Source organism: Scomber japonicus, chromosome 14 (assembly GCF_027409825.1).
Source record: "Scomber japonicus isolate fScoJap1 chromosome 14, fScoJap1.pri, whole genome shotgun sequence".
In the NCBI taxonomy this organism is placed as follows: Eukaryota; Metazoa; Chordata; class Actinopteri; order Scombriformes; family Scombridae; genus Scomber; species Scomber japonicus.
In genome coordinates this window covers 12473282-12491314 of record NC_070591.1, presented here as the reverse complement: position 1 = coordinate 12491314, position 18033 = coordinate 12473282, and the positions used below count along the sequence as shown (strand labels likewise).

General features: G+C 41.1%; 1 protein-coding gene across 1 annotated transcript in view; it reads left to right on the top strand.

Moving 5' to 3' along the window:
• Nucleotides 1–612: 612 nt before the first annotated feature.
• The window catches only part of akt3a (v-akt murine thymoma viral oncogene homolog 3a), a 46547-nt gene continuing 29126 nt past the window's right edge, over nt 613–18033 (top strand). Inside the window, exon 1 of the mRNA XM_053333156.1 lies at nt 613–836. Within this exon, the coding sequence (XP_053189131.1) occupies nt 791–836 (46 nt within the window). The 5' untranslated portion in view covers nt 613–790. The remainder of the gene's footprint in view (nt 837–18033) is intronic.

Genomic DNA, 18033 nt, shown 5'->3' with positions numbered 1-18033 from the left:
GAAAGGTAGGCTGGCTTTTGCACACAGCACATCCTGCCCACCAGAAGAAGAATATATCTATGAATGAATGAGAGGCAGAGCTCAGAGACAGTTGTTGTTTGGCAATCAAGGTCAGTTTTTATTTCATCAAGAGCTCTGCAATAATTCATCCTGTTTACCAGAGAGAGTGTTAGCAATAGAAAGAGGAACTGGGTGTGTGATTGGGTTGGGGGGGGGGGGGGGGGGGGGGGTTGTGGGGAGTGTGGAGGGAGTATTTTCCTCACAATAACTAGTTGTTTGTCTTGTCAAATTGTATGAAAGGAGCTTTGCAGAGAGGGAAGAGGGAGAGAGGGAGCAGCAGAGGAGAAGAAAAATAAATCCATGCCTTCTATTTTTTTTTCTTTATTTTCTTCTCCTTTCACTTCCTTCCAGGCTGAGTCACTGCTGGTGAGGAGGAAGGTCTGGAGAGGGAACGAGAGAGGAGGAGGAGGAGGTGGTGGAGGAGGAGGGGGAGAAGAAGAAGAAGGGAGGGAGGCAGGGAGATAAGCCACAACAGGAAGCAAAACGACACACACACGTACACATACACACCGCGTGTTTGTGTGTGTGTGTCTGAGAGAGAGACTGCGCGAACGAGAGGGTGAACGGGAAAGGAAGGGAGGGAGAGTGACGCGGAGACTGGGAGAGCCGGCCCCCCCCTCCTCTCCTCCTCTCCCTCTCTTTCTCTCCTCTCCTCCTCTCCTCCCCTCCTCCCTCTCTCTCTCTCTGTGGAGCAGGCGTGTAGCGGCATCAGACTCGGCGTGAAGGAACCATGAGCGATGTCACCATCGTTAGAGAGGGATGGCTCCAGAAACGGGGTAAGTACATCCAGTACTCTCTTCTTCTGCTGCCCTCCTCTCTGCCTCTCTTTTCTCTCCTCTTCTTCTCTGCCTCTTGTCTAGACTGAGGGCCTGGCCGTGCCTGTCCACATGTGCCGGTGGGAGGATGTGAGTGTTTGCGATTGTGTGTGTGTGTGTGTGTGTGTGATCACATGGATGTCTGATTATCTAGTGTGCGAGTGTATATGTGTTTGCCCTCACAGGGATGTGTCTCTTTATTATAAGCTTGGCTGGCTGTTTGTTTGCTAAGCCTCTGTGTGCTTCAGTCAGGTCTAAAAAAGAGTGTGTGCATGGGAATGTGCATGTATTTGTATGCACAAGTGTGTGCAGTTAATAACATGTACCAGGCCTGTGGTCACTGCTTGTGCATACTGTTCTGTCAGGACAGCATGTCTTATAGTCTGTGAAATCAAGTTAGTTGTCCCTCTGAGGTATTATTTAACATAGTAGTGTCTTAAGTTCATAGGGAATTCTGAATGGTGTTACTGAGAGTCATATGACACATGCTTGAGTGGTTAGTTGGGGTGGAGTCGAGGGGGGTACTGACAACACATCCTGTTTACAGCTTAAATAAGAAAAAGAGGAATGAGTAATAGTGGAAGAGCAGCAAAGATAGTAGGCCTACTTCCCTTTTCTTAGACACTCATTGCTTATGATCAGTGAGCAGTTGCAGCAACAGGTGAACTGTCATTTGTTGCTGGGTCAGAGTGACCCAAAAACACTCACAAAGTGGTAGAAATTTCTCTGTGGCTCTGTGACGACTGCAGCTCTTTCTGTAATGCCCTTTAGGACTTGTTATTAGTTTTTTAACATACTGAACATTGTCCCCAATGCTACAATTTCATGGGGTTGTGTGTCTGCTGGTGCTGATTCCTTCTGGTGAAAATCTGTGTGTGTGTATGTGTGTATGTGTGTTTTTAGAGAGAGAGCTTCAGGGGTAGAACAAGGGGGATTTCCAGACTTTTAGGCCAATGAGCATCATCCTCCTGACTATGTGATGGTGTCTAGGAATGTGTAACACAAACTGTTGAACAGGAAGTGACATGAATACACAACAGACAGCAGGCTTCTGGGTAATGTAGGCTAACACTGAGGCACAGCAGGAGAATATGTTGGACACTGCATGAAGTGGATGCTCTCTCACACACACACGCGTACATACACAAATGCAGTGCACAGTCTTTTACTGCTTAAGTAGAGGGGAGGATCTACGTGTGCCAGCATGCCAGTGTGATCCTCAGACGGTAGTCTGTGCATATTAAGAGGAACACATCGCCCCCAGTCACGACGCAGCGCTACCAGTGTTCGTCAGTGTGTGAGAGAGAAAGAGATAGAGGTTGTGGGGAAGGGGGGGGGGGGGGTGTTTGTTTGTGTCAGGAATATGAATGTTTGTCTGCATCATATGCTAAATCTTTGTCTGTATTTGTGTGTGTGGAGAGGAGCAGGGTCGGGGTGCTGACTCACTGTCCAGGTCGTGATACAGCAAAGACTGCAGTCTTAGTCATTAGACAGCTTTTTACTGAAAGGAAACAACAAGAGATATAGAGAAAGGTAGTGAAATCTAGACACACACACACACACACACACACACACACACACACACACACACACACACACACACACACACACACACACACACACACACGCACACACACACAGACAGACAGACACACAGAGACAGACAGGCACACACAAACATTTTGTACTCACCAGATTACATTTAGTTGTGTTTTGACTATCTGGGAGGTCCTGCACTTTCTAACTCTTCTTCAAATGATGCAGATTATTTGAATTGAGTGACAACAGAGACGTGGAAAGAGAAACTGAGAGACTGAATGAGTTGAAGATTAGAAGGAGAGACTACTGTAATAGATGGGAAGAGAACAAAAGAAAAAGTGTGCATTAGATCTCTGTATTAAAGACAGATGTTGATGTGCTTCTTAGATGTCTGTAATTAAGTCAATCATAAAACATTTTTTTCATAAAGTGAGTGTAAGAGGAATACCTTAAATATCTGGTCAAACTTCTTGTGTATTGATTTAGGTGAGTGCTGATGTGTCAAACTCTTTTCATGTCAGTAATGGGATAAGTCAGGGTAGTATGTTACCTTCATTCTTGTTTGTATGTGCAGGTAAAAGTTCATTAAAACAGGCTGTGGTTGGGTAATCCTATAATTAATCATCCTGTGTTAGATGAATTGGTTAAACTTTCTTTCTGCAGTACTTGTGTACAACAGCTGTTAAGTATATGTTTCCAATATGGTGTAATTGTGCCGCCAAATAGAATAGTTAAATGGTAATTATATAAAAGAGTAGAGAAAATGTTTTTAGTTTTTGTGTTCTTCTTACGCAGAGACTGTCTTAAAGTAAACAGTCAAGTCAGATATGTTAGTCATCATTTTTATGAACGACTTAATGCACAAGAGATTTACGTTGACATTATCGTAAATTGTAATCTCAGGGCAACACACTTGTACATAAATTTCACGTGTGCTCTGCTAGAATGAAATGAAATGTAGCCACAACTCAGAAAGCGATAATCTTAAATGCAAATACTCTACATAAGTTGAAAAACTGTTAATGGCTGCACAGTTGTGGCAACTCAGGTGTCGTTTATTTTACCATGAGCTGATTTGACCAGAGTGGGTAATTGACAGTGGTGATGAGGGTTTCATGAGATGGTTGATTTGAATGTTCCTAAAAAATGTTTTGATCTTTTTTACTCTTCATATTTGTGCGGTCTAACTAATGGGTGGGTAATAAAATGATTTGATAGGAAGAAAGCGTTTCCCATTCATAGAACAAAGTATCAGTGATGCACCCTCATGGGGACACTCGCCTTCCTGCATGTTTTATGAAGGAACTGAGTATGTGTCTGTGAGAGTGTTTGTGTCTTGCTTTTGTGCGACAAGCCACAAACCATTAGAATAATTGGTCAAACATGACAGATGTGTTCAGCTCGGTGCCATGCACAGTAGACTCTGATCAACTTACACATGTCAGTGGATGCTTATCACTGGCAGTTGTGTGTGTATACATGTCGTCCTCAGTAAGTACTGTATGTCCAACTGCAATGGCTTCGGGAGTATAGAAGTCATAATTTTGTAGATTAAGCATGCAATTTCTGATCCTCAGTAAGTGGCCTGAAGCTGTTTACGTTTAGAGTATTTAAGACTACCAATAGGAAACATTTAAACAGAATTAAATAAGGAAGGAAGGTTTTCCTTATTTTGGCTTCTGATGTAGAATCTAACAACCTACAAGCTTAATGTTCTTTCTTTTTGACTCCTTCCTGAAAGTGCTTCACAGACATTATAAAAGATGGATAAGAAAGACAACACAAAACCATGATAGATTAGAACAGACAACATAGTTTCAAGTAAGTGCATGTGTATAACCATAGCATAAAAACAAACATTTCTGCCTCAGAGATCGATCATCACCAGCACCAAATTGTCATCTAGGAACACAAAGACAAACCTCAGGAACATCAGCTGTGAAAAGAACATTACAGTATGTCCTGGGATGGCTGAGCCTTTCACTTTCACTACCATGGCGATCATTTCCTTCCTTCCTCCACTCATTAAAGCAGAGGACAGACTGTGTTCGACTGCATCACCACTTTATCTTTATAAAATAAGGAGCTGTGGATGTAAAATAAAGCCATCAGACTTGTTGGTTAATCAAAATAAGCAGTGTTTGGACATTTGTTGGTCTTTTCTTAGTGATAGAGAATAAAAATCTGATGGATACATTTGAGCTACAGGTGTTGCTTTGGAAGTACATTGTGTTGTGTTGGAGGGTGAAAATCTGATGTTGCTCACCTTTTATTTGACAGAAGTTTTTTTAAATTTTACCTTAAAAATCTGAATCTGGAGTTAATGTCCACCAAGGCCAGGAGTTTACCTTCTGTCAGCTCTTGTGAGGCCACAGAGGTCACAGTCAGCCACTGTAGTCGAGGATACTGTTACCTCCACCAACATCATCCCACACAGTAGTCAGCACAACAGATGGTCAGGAGGGAGGAGAGGAGGAGAAACACTGAAAGAGAGAAACAGGGAGAACACCATCATCTTTTCTTTGACAGTTTATAGCCTCCAGAGGTGTTTCTTTCCTAAAGCTACTAATCAGATGAGATTCGGCTGTGTCAAAGTCTCGTTACTGACTCAATCAATGATTCCTCCTCAGCACTCACCCATAAGTTAAAGTCAAGTGGATGTTGAAGTTGTTGTTGTGTGGTATTTGGATGCTTCGTGCATCTTAAAGAATGTAAGCTATCTAAAAATAAATAGAGACAAATATAACTTGGCCTATGTAGTGGAATCACAAGTTTTGATGATAGATTGTTGTTATAATATGCTGTCATTCCATAATTCATCTACTAAGATAGGCCAACTGTAGGGATGTTTAAACCAAGTCTTACATATATGTTTTCTACAATTACAAATACTTATTTAGTTCAAGCTTAAAATAAATATTTGAAAAGTATGCCATGCCAGTACTTTAACAAAGTAGAAATTCTTCTACAAATAACCTTCCAAACTTTGTCAAACACAGAGGTCATCCAATAATATTCGAATCAGCATTTCAGTAACTGGGTGTTGTATTTTATTTCACAAAGATTACTCTTTGTGCTTCCTCTGTCAGTATCAAGAATCCTGGTGGTGCAGTGGAAATTATTATTGATTTCTTCGACAGCATTTTGGTTAAAAATTCAAGCGGCTCATGTGGACTACGGGTACATTCATATTGACATGATTTTGTATTGGACATCATGCAGTTTTAGATTACATTGCTGCATCCCACACAGTGACAATGTTCTGCTAGCCTTACTGTTGCTCTGTTAGAGCTTTTTCACTATTTTCCTCCATAGCTTTACATTGTTTATATGCACATCACATCCACAATATGTTGAATCCTGGTCACAGTATGGATCTTTGCATATTAATTCACTATAGAGACAGGAAGTGGCTTCATTAGATATTCAATGTCGGGTCACTTAATGCATCTCTGCACAATCATACACTATGATAAACATGCTGCAAAGTGAAGTAACACACCTGTCCTCTTTATTCTTTTCTTTGGGAGCTGTTTTAGCTATACTGTATATGTTCGACTGCTGTGAGGTTCATTGGGTGCAGTGCAGTGAGGCAGCCATCTTGGCTCAGTGAGTTCAGTGAGTTCAATGTTGCTGGAGGCTGGCTGGCTGGCTGGATCAGGTGGCAGTGCCAGATCTCTGATATCAATCACCAGCCGCTGCTGCTGCTGCTGCTGCCGCCACCACTGTCTGCTGCGTCGCCCTTCTCCTCTCCTCTCCTCTCCTCTCTTCTCCTCTCTTCTCCTCTCCTCTCCTCTCCTCTCCTCTCCTCTCCTCTCCTCTCCTCTCCTCTCCTCTCCTCTCTTCACACAACTCACCCCTTTTTATTGCAATTCACGCTCCCTTTCTCTCTGTCTGTCCCTGTATCTCCTTCCATCGCACTCCTCTTTCCATCCCCTCTGTTTCTCAAACTCACTTGCATATACAGGGCAGTAGCAGACAGGCAGACAGTGCAGGCTTTGTTATGAATGGCATCCTCTTGCACATCCGGAGGAAGTGTACGCTCCAGTGTGGCTTTACAAACTGTCTCCATTGTCCTAAGAATGACTCACTCTACACTGCAGAGAATGGCAGTCAGCCAGACAGTCAGACAGACAGACAGCACATTGCAAACAGACAGACTAGTCTGCAGAGCCTACAGACAAGCAGCACAGGAAAGACAGGCAGAGAGACTGATGGTTTATGACAGACACAGCCAGCATAGGACACAAGCAGATAACTTGCCAATACAGAAGAGACCTGCAACTAGCGGGTACAGACACAGACTGAAAGGCAGATGGGTAACATACACACAGACAAGCAGCAGAGAGTGTGTCACCTTTGTTTTCAGTCTGAATAGGATATTTTTTGTTTGAATCGAGAGAATAAACCTTGAAATATCGCTCTAAATTCCACTAGGCAGGAGTTTTACGTAATAGTACACTTGTCTCATCTGATACAGTCACAAATTCAGGCTACAACATAGGAGAATGTCTTATCCGGTGTTCTATTTGTAGGAAATCTGCAGGATTCAACAAACTCTCTTAAATGCACACATTTGTCATAAGTCACCTGTTTCACCCTGATAAATGCCACCTGTTCATGAGTAGGTGCGTGTTGATATGAGCTGGGATATGAGCATAATTGACAACCCTCAAGTTGCCATATTAATTTACCCATTTGTGGGTGTATTTTATTTGCAAAAATGTGACATAAGAGTAAAAAGAAATCATTTCATGCCTTAGAGCTAAAGGTCCTGCTTTCCGAAGTATGCAGACAAATACATGAAAAATTTATCAGAAGTATCAGAAGTCAGGGACTAAGAAATATTAATATAGCCGCCACTGACGAGTCATTAGAGCAGTATTTTCAATGTTATAGAAATAAAGCACAAAAAAGGAAGTGAAAACTGCAGATTTTCTGAAATCACTTATAGGGTCCATTAAAGAAGGAATCTATGAGCAGTTCTTGCATGAGCCCCAGTGTGTTTGAGTTACTTTGATTTGACATTGACTATGTTTTTCCAGTTGTCTTATGACACATTGCCAATGCAGTAGCAGTCTGCTGTATTAAATGTTTTGAATTTTCCATAAACTTGAATGCACTCACAGAGAAGTTCAGAAACATACAATATAATAATGTGCAATTTCTGATCCATAGTAAGTGACTGGAGGCTGTGTAACTCTGCAAACTCAGACAGTCAATAGGATCAGCAGTAAGTGGTAGGAAGAATCCTTGCAAAAGCCACACAAAACAAGAGAGATGCATTAATGGATGGGTGAGTGAATGAATGTATAGTGAGGCAGTCATGTATTAATGAATGAATGGATCAATGAATGGAGTGCTGATCACTGCAGAGAGAAAACTTGGATAGAGGAAGAGAGAAGGGTAGACGGAAGGAGAGGTTGAGTAATGGGATTAGTTTGTTGCTCAGGATCATTAAAGTGCTGACCTCGAACATTTGATCAATCAGGATGGATGTGTGCACATGCATTAACACATATACACTGTACTACACTATTATTATTGGTATTAGTATTTAAATAAAAAAACTGAATTTCAGTTTCACTTATTGAAATGTATTTAAATATACTATACTTTCACACTTTATGCTGTGATGAGTGTGTTTTCAAGCAGAGTTTGGATTAAACATACTGTATATCATCTGCTGATAATGAATAAACAAGTAAACAAAAATAGTAAAGAAGGAAGTTGTTGCAGGTTGTAACAGATTTATAGTTCACCCCTTTTTTGTAATTTAAACTAAACTTAGTAGAACTTTTAGTTTGTTGTTGCTTTTTATCTATTCTATCGATCTATTACTTGCACTTTATTATCCTTGGGTACTGTTGTATGATCACTGCCTCTGCTGCTGTATTTAATTTATTCATGGTCCTTGTTTGATTGTTTGTTTATATATATAAATATAATTTAAGTATGCACTGGCGCACTTTATGCCCAAGACAAATTTCCCTGACGGGACATTAAAGTATATCTTATCTTATCTTATATCTTATATCTTAATATGCCCCATTGTAATGTAACATAGATACATACAGTAAACTCAAAATCTCCTTGTCTATGAATTCCCATGATTTCTGGGATTCTCGCCCGCCTCAATTTTCTCATCAGCTGGTTTCTTGCCACCTCTTTTCCACAAGCAACTATTAAATGTTTCTCTAGTTTCCCATGGCCATTCATTGGCTTCAGCAGCTCTGTCCTCAATTGACAAAGCATTGTGGGTTTAAGCTGAAACCTGATTCTATGTTTAAGTGTGCTAGACGCACAGATTAGACCAAAAGGGTAGTGTGTAGTCCAACATCTTGAGGAAACGTGGGCTTGTTGGAGTAGGCTTTGGGCTGATTAGAGGAGGCAGGTTAGAGTGGGGGTTGGTTTGGCTGATTTAGGCCAACAGATTAGTGCCTAGTGGCTAACAGCTAGTATAAGTGCTGGCTGGCAGGAGAAGGACCCCAGAGTTTGTGTGACCGTTTGGCCTTCTGTTGCCACTTAGACTTTTCTTTCGCTGCCCAAGTCTATAAAATATTGACACATACATTTCCTTTAGCTACTTTTTATTGAAACATTGTTTTTGAAAACAGTGGAAGAAAAGTGTATTTTTGGGAAATACTATTAAGAGTGACTTATAGAGCTCTGTCCCAAACTTCTGTTTCTCCAGTATCGGGCATTAAAGATCATCAAATCTACTCTCTTTTGGATCCCTAATAAAGAATCAAATAGCATAATCTCACAGTATGTTTTAGATATATTTTAAGCTGTTAAGTAGACATCAGTTTTTGCTTGCCAAAGTTGACAGAAAGGTTGCAATGCCACTAATTGTTCATAATCAAATGATGCTGGTTAAAATTTACCACTTACAGTGCCTTGCAAAAGTATTCATACCCCTTGAACTTTTCCACATTTTGTCACGTTACAACAAACTACCACAAACTTAAATGTATTTTATTGGGATTTTATGTGATAGACCAACACAAAGTAGTGCATAATTGTGAAGTGGAAGGACAATGATACGTGGTGTTCAAGATTTTTTACAAATAAAAATCTGAAAAGTGTGGTGTGCATAATTCAGCCACCTTTATTCTGATACCCCTAAATAAAATCCAGTACAACCAACTGCCTTCAGAAGTCACCTAATTAGTAAGGAGAGTCCACCTGTGGTGTACTTCAATCTCAGTATAAATACAGCTGTTCTGGGAAGACCTCAGAGGTTTATTAGAGAACATTAGTGAACAAACAGCATCATGAAGACTAAGAAACACACCAGACAGGTCAGGGATAAAGTTGTGGAGAAGTTTAAAGCAGGGTTAGGTTATAAAAACATTTCCCAAGCTTTGAACATCTCACGGAGCACTGTTCAATCCATCATCTGAAAATGCACAACCGCAAACCTACCAAGACATGGCCGCCCCCCTAAACTGACAGGCTGGACAAGGAGAGCATTAGTCAGAGAAGCAGCCAAGAGGCCCATGGTAACTCTGGAGGAGCTGCAGATATCCACAGCTCAGGTGGGAGAATCTGTCCATAGGACATGGTGGTGGCAGCATCATGCTTTGGAGAAGCTTTTCTTCAGCAGGGACAGGGAAGCTGGTCAGAGTTGATGGGAAGATGGATGGAGCTAAATAATGTTAGGATGGAGGTTCACCTTCTAGCAGGACAACAACCCTAAACATTCCTGCCAGAGCTACAATAGAATGGTTCAGATCAAAGCATATTAATGTGTTAGAATGGCCCAGTCATTGAAAATTGCTGTTTTCTTTTCTTGAACACCAGATATCGTTTTCCTTCCACTTCACAATTATGTGCTACTTTGTGTTGGTCTATCACATAAAATCCCAATAAATTCCATTTGAGTTTGTGGTTGTAACGTGACAAAATGTGGAAAATTTCAAGGGGTATGAATACTTTTGCAAGGCACTGTATGTCAGTAACACTGCTCTCCAGATTTATAGTGTGATGTTGAGTCACTATGTTCATGATTCAGAGATATTGACTAATTGCTGTTTCTCCACACTTGATTTATCTTGTTAAACGTAGATAATAGTAGAACAAGATTAAGCTTTTTCCTACGTCTTTGTTTTTGGCACAGACAAAGTGGTTGTGAACAGGGTCAGCAACGCCACACATACTGGTTGGAAGTGGTCTACATCTGGTTGCCAAGGGCAACTGGACAGCCATTGCTGCCCTGAAACATTAGTTACATCCTTGATGCCTTTTCTGCTCTTCTTTGTTGCTGCAGCACAACACTCTGTATTGCCTAATTTATAAAATGTAACACCAGTTCTAGACAGCAACCTCTGTTGCATAAAGTTTTGTGGAAACACTTAGAGTTTCTGAATCAATTACCCAGTCTGATTGATGTCAGTTAGGACGCAGTGATCACTAATGTACTCTAAAGTGGTGTCACTTACTTAAGTTTACAGTTGGTCCACTCCTTACCTTACATATCTGTTGAGCAGAGATGAGCAGAGATTTGGGCATCTGTTAACCACTGTTATTGGATCTTTGTGGTTGCTTGTGTGAAACAATAGATGAGTGTACTGCTGTGGTTGTCTGAGAAAAAGCTCTTAGACAAAAACAAGTAGCAACTCACTGTATGATTCGACACTGACTAGTACCAATTCCAAATCTAATTTTCTACATCATTAACATCACAATGCCTTAATCTTAATTGATACACCACATTAATACATTTGTTACAGATGCAAAGCATTAATTTTAAAGGTCAATATATTTCAAATGACTGTGTTATTGAAAGTCAGACTTGGATCAAAATATTAAAGCCTCTTCACATGTTTTGGGTGCAGCAGTGCCTTGGGTAACACTGCAGAGTTGATGAATGTAGTTGAATTAATGGGTTAGCAGCAGGTTAGTATGTTGGCTAGTGTAGAGTGCCAGTGTAGCCATGACATTACTGTCACACTGGCGCAGACATAGTAAAATACCTTTTTGAGTATACTATATATGGCACTTCTGCGTCATCCAGACGTGAGGTAAAGGTACAGTAAGCTTGTTTCCAGTGACAGCCTGTCGAAACAGTGTGGTCACTTTGGTCACAGCGGAATATAAATGGCTACTGTGGGCGGCACTGGGTGGGTTTAGTTTCAGTTTGTTCCTCCTGTCTTGGTACAGTTGGCTGTTATGCCTGACTTTATAGTTGAGCTGCATGCTGATGTCACAGTGGCCAGGTTAAAGGGACAGTCAGTCTATTTATATCTTCCCACCTGTAATCTGTCTCTGACAGGATTAACTAAGCCACTAGCTGCAGCCTGCTGTGCCACACAGACACGCTGAAAATGTGAGCCATGAATAAGTACATGTATTCACAAAGATGTACAGCGTTTACAGTTTTTAAACAGCTAGAAATTGTGAAAAGTGCCTTTTTTCTACTTGTGTACATTTGCTTGTGTGTACGTCTTTTGTGTGCATGCGTGTTTCACAGAGTCTCAGTTATTTAGCCCAATAAAAACCGAGAGGAAGGAGAGAGCAAACAGTGACAGAATTTTTTATCCTCCCTCAGCCTCCCTCCGTCTCTGGTTGCCAATCTCCAGTCATTAATTAGCTCTCCATGATAAAATTTCCCGTTCCCACTCTGACACTGGTGTAGAGCAGTGGTAATCATGTCAGCGAGGCTTGGCTCAATGTTCTGAAGGGGCTAAATGTCCCCCATATGGTCCACTGACTGGGGCCCGCTCCTCACCAAGCTCTCATTAAACTAGTGCTTAATATACCAAGGTAAAGAGGGACACGCACACACACACACACATACTAATGCATACACTCAGCTGTATGAAACAAATCAAGACATCTGACAGGGGATTGGACACAAAGAGACAGGAGGACAAGGAGGTGGTGTTTGTTCCTGTGTTTGTGTGTGCATGTGGTGTGTGTGTATGTTTTGAGAGACTGATGCTGTACAATTGTTGACTTGCCATCTGTCATCAAGAAAAGACTTCTATCTTTGCATGTGTGTGTGTCGGGGGGGGGGGGGGGGGTGTATGTGTGTGTGTGTGTGTGTGCATACAGAGGAAAGATGAGACGGAAAAGAAAGAAAGAAACGGTGAGTGAGGTGCAGATGTCTCACAGCACAGCGGCTGGAACATGAGGTTCAACGGCAGACTGCTGCATGAGAGGAGGTGGAGGGGGAGAACGGAGAAGAAAAGAGGACGAACATCTGCCATATTCAGATATTGCTCAGTGGTTTGAGTGTTTCCACACAATATCTCAAGTTTGAATAGACCTGGGAAACGGCCTGCTCATTAAATATCTTGCAGGGCTAGACAGGCAAATTCAGAGAACACCAATGTTATTGGGGATTTCACATACATTACATTCTCCTGTATGTCTTACCAATAATTCAGAGGCAGAGATTCTAGTTTCTTTTCTCTTAAGAAGGTAGCTGTACTTATCATGAAGAGAGTCTAGTTTTTGGGCATGCATTGCCTAAATCAGTTTTAATAAAATCTTTATTAATATTCTTTTAAAATAATCTTAAAATACTCTTTTTATTGAAATAATTGAGAAACACCTAGCATCTTAGTGTTCTAAATAGAGCTGCAACATTTAGTCGATTAATCAATCGATAGTTGAATAATGGTTTTAGTCATGTCAGTAACACTACCTAGTTACAGCTTCCCAAAAGTGAGGATTTAAAACTTTTCTGTGTCATGATGTGACATGATAGTAAACTGAGTATTTTTTTAAGTTAGTTGCAGCACTAGTTCTTGAGCAAGGCACATAGTCCTTACCTCTAGTGGAGCTGGTATGTGGGATCATCTTGTCCCACAGACATCAGTGAATTCTCAATTTACTGTAATTGGTCTTAAAACATCATAATAGATCCCAAATACTGAATTTAGTCCAACTGTTGTTTTATTTTCAGTCCCTGGTGTAAGATGTATGATGTGGAACTTATTTTTTGTGTATGCAACTAACATGAAAATAATACACGTGATCTAAGTTAAATAAGGATATAAGATATATTAATTTATTTTCGCAAAGTATTTGACATATTAGGTAACATAAATGGTCATCTTTGTTTCTTTTGAATGGCCTCAAAGCCTCAAGTGCCTGATGTCGGCCAGCTGAGGTGGACATGTTGTCAAAAACAGCCTCTTAGACAGACAGACGGACAGACATCACAACATGACAAACACCAGCTCTCAGGGAAGCACAGAGAAGTGTTTGTCTGAGACGGACTGTTATATAGAGCTGTCTGTCACCTCAGAGCGTGACAGACAGACTGTTGCAATCACACTGTGATGTTGTTAGTCCAAATTCACTCTGCCATAGTTCATGAAGTTACAAAGCGTGATGCATCTTTTAAACAACAGTCACACGGGGATACAAATAGATCTTTTATTGGACAATGTTTTGGTAAACTGTCCTCGTTAGACATCGGGGATTTTTAGCAGCACATGAGCCAAAACAAATATGATTCCAGTCTCTGTAACTTAGTCATGTTTGCTACGCACGATGGAGCATGACTGATTGTGAGAAAATCAGTTGAGGCTGTGTTTTCCCCTTACGTCATTTTGTTATGTTGGGCTTTACAAGCATGATTAACTGCAGGCCATCACATGTCTCCTTATATCCATATAACTACGATTAATCCTGATATAACCACTTTATACCTCTGTTAACTGTCTAAACAAGGCCTATGCTTGAAATTGCTTGAAATGAAGTGATACAGGTATCACAATGTAGTTACTTGGAGGCATCGCTCTCACCTGTCCACACAAACAAAAGTTAAGGAGGAAGCAGTTCAGAGTTTGAGTCAAACTAACTCCACATTTTGACAATGTGAATGCTTCCTGATGGACAGATGGGCATACACTCGAGCAGGTGGAGAGACGGACAGAGAGACAGGTAGCCTGGCAGGACAGAGGGGAGTGCAGAGAGCAGCAGTTAGTGAGGTGGAGAGCACTTAGTGTCGGCCCTTCAGTACAACACATGAATGGAACCTTTAGACTGAGGCACGGCTGGACTGGTGTGTGTTTGTGTGTGTGTGTATGAGTGTTTGTGTGTGTTTGTGTGTGTGAGTGTGTGTGTGTGTGTGTGTGTGTGTGCGTGTGTGCAGGGTGTTTTGGGCGGGGGGTGTACTTGACAGTACTTGGGGTATGGTACTTCAGTGTTTACTCTTGCCTGCTGGGCTGGGCTTTTTGTACTCTACTGTGTGTGTGTGTGTGTGTGTGTGTGTGTGTGTGTGTGTGTGTGTGTGTGTGTGTGTGTGTGTGTGTGTGTGTGTGTGTGTGTGTGTGTGTGTGTGTGTGTGTGTTGACAGTATAGTGTGTGTGTGTATGCATGTGTATAAGTTTACAGGCAGACAGGGAGATATATAGTATAGTACAATGCTTCACAGCTTTAGGAAAAGAAGGGGCTTCACAAAAGAGCAGGGGGCCTTACATTGCACACACACACGCATGCACGCGTAACGCCAGCTGCCGCCCACAGCCCCAGCCCAGCATTTCTGAATAAATAATACAGAGCCAACCACTCTGGAATAATAGCGACTTACACACACACACACACATGCACACACACTTACATGCACAAAGCTTTGCACCTGTTCACCACTGCTCAACTGGACAGGGTTGGGCCAGTTAAAGTCCCACCCAGCCTGTTTTAAGCACACACACACTGACACACACACACACATACACACGCACACACTCCTTGTCTGTTGTAGGCAACAGTTGGACAGCTGTGTCTGTCTCCTGATCCTCCCCGTCTTATTCTGATCGACAGCTATTCTCATTGACTGATTGGTCCAGCTGCCTTACTCTCTGCCTGTGATTGGATGCTTTTTCTGTCCAATGGGGGGGCGAGACAGAATAAGAATTTGAATATGAATGTCAGATTTAAATTGTGGAAACTTCAGAGGAACATGCTCCACTGTGCCATTATTAATGCACCATAAGAACATAAGAATAAAGGTCTTTCATCAGCTGGCATTATTTTTAGCATTATTATAACAGTTATGGGAGTAAACATCTCCATACACATATATACACCAGTAAACAATAGGTGACAGTTATTAGAACAAAGTCACACACATTGTTCTGTTTAAAAGGAAAGCAATTGTAAAAGACGACACTTTAACAGGCCCTACTGTTTTTTTATAGATGTGCTGCGGATGTTAATGTAATTTCAGCTAATAGGTATATTTAAATGATAATATACAGTTTTTAAAATATAAATTCTATTTTATGTGAATGTCAATGATGTAAAATAAATTAGGAAATCAATGATGCCGACACACACAGTGCCGTCCAAAGAGGAGAACAGAGAGAAGCAATATAGCAGCAATCAGTGCAATTTGATTAGCTTGCTCATTGGCTGTGTGTGCCTTTCCTAATCACATTGGATATACTGCATTCTGAACACAAGCAGCATGGCATTCCTAATGTTATTGGCTCTTTCAATGCAAGGGCTTTTTGTACTGGTTAGTGTGGATTGTATTTTTACCTTCTTGACATGCTTAAAGGCATCTTTTCAATGGCATGTTATGCCTCTGTAGCTGTTTGTGTATCTCTCTGTCTCTCTCTCTCTCTTTCTCTCTCTCTCTCTGTGTGTGTGTGGATGTGGATGAATGTGTGAAGTGTAGAGGAAAAAGACCATCTCACTGAGCTGTATGTAATATCCTAAATAGGGTTTATTACTATCAAGACATAAACCTGAGTTTTCTCCTTATAGGGAGTTTAGCACATACTGTGGTCATACTTACTGTATGACCACAGTATGTGCTAAACTTCCTGATCTGTAACAAATGACATCTATGTGTGCATGTGTTTATAAGAGATTGGATCTTAAGACCAGTCTTGTTCCTTTTTCACTGTGTTACCTTATAGAACAGGACGCTGACTTCTTAGTTACATCTATTACTGTGAATCTACTTGATATAAACCACTCAGTTGGACAGATCTATAGAAAGTGGGCTGTTCTCACAGTAAAACCAAAAACAGAAGCCACCGCTAATATGTGGGGAAAAGAGTTGACTGAAGGCTGACCCAGCACTGTACTGTGCAGGAGGTCACACTGGACCCAGGTGTGTCCTCTGCCACTAATGGTTCTGCTTCAGAGGGCCAGCTTCTGCACACAGAGGAACACAGAACAGGAGATCAGTGAGCAGGGCAGAGGGGCAGTAACAAGAATCCTTTGAATTGTATTATTGAAAACTTGACTTTAATCGTTCAGTTTTTAAAATTGAACAACCTCCTCAAGTACTTTATTCTTTGGTGTAACATGTCGATCCTTTTTTTTTTTTGTTGGATGTTGAAACAAGGTCTCATTCTGCTTCAGAGATGAAAAAGAAATGAAAGATGACACAATTTTGGTTTCTGTCATTTTAGGACAAACCTTATATATGTCTAATGGTGTCACAACAAAACATGCCTACAAAATAATTTCAAACTCTAAAATTTGACATTTTCAGGACACATGATGGTCATGATCTCTTGTATTAAGCTTTGTGAAAGAGGTGTTTTTGTTAATAGATATTGATTGGACAAGACTCCACATATGAACCATAAGTAGGCATTCTAGGCATGAAGCTGATTGCTGGCAATCTTCGTGTCACAGACCCAATTGTTGGTGTGGTTAAAATAACCCACTGATTGATACAAGACCAGTTATTCTGTTATACACATCACTATGACTTTATGTACAGTTTGTCCACCTTTAGCACTTCCTGATGTGTTTATATCCCTAACAGCTGTGTGCTGGTATTCATGATAGATAATTGTAATGGCATAGATGTAAGTATTCTTCATTCACTTGCCCGTCTCTCCGTTTACTTAATAATATCACAAAAACTGCAGGACTGCCTGGACCTCGAATCTCATATGTTGAAAATAAGGTAAAGTTAATTATATTTTCATGTGACAGAAAACAAGAATGAATACAACATTTTTGTTGTAATGATATGCAACATTTTAAGATAATAGTTACAGTAATGAATTAAGACTGTAAGCTTGGAGTCACTCTAGCTAAGTGACCTTCACCCACCCACTTTGTGTGTATGTGTGTGTCTTCATATGTGTGTGCGGGTGGGTGGGGGATAGAGAAGGGGGGGAGACAGGGGTAGCTGAGAGGCTACAGCCTCCTATCTGGCACAGGTGGTGTTTAGCAGCAGCCCTCCAGCTAAGATGCTAATATGCTAACTCCGCACTAATCCTAGGGTACTTTAGGAAGCAACGGACCCTGCCTACCCACCAACAACACACGTGAACAGACACTTATGTACACACTCACACACACATACACATTCAGGCATCCAGATTTAAGCTCACTGAATACCTTCATGCAGAAATACTCACACATACACACATTTCCCCCATCTATAAATATATATATACTGTATACTGTATACTGTATACACGCACAGAAGTGCTTGTGGAGGGATTAGGATGAGAGGCGTCTTGGCTGCGGTGCATCTGTCAGTCACTCTCCAGCTCTGTATCAGCATCACAGCGGTGGCCATCATGCTCCAGGAAGCCACCACCATCTACTGGACTGCAGTGGTACTGCAGGAGAGGAAAAGGGGATATGATGATAATATCTATCTATAAATGACAGGAACGTCTGT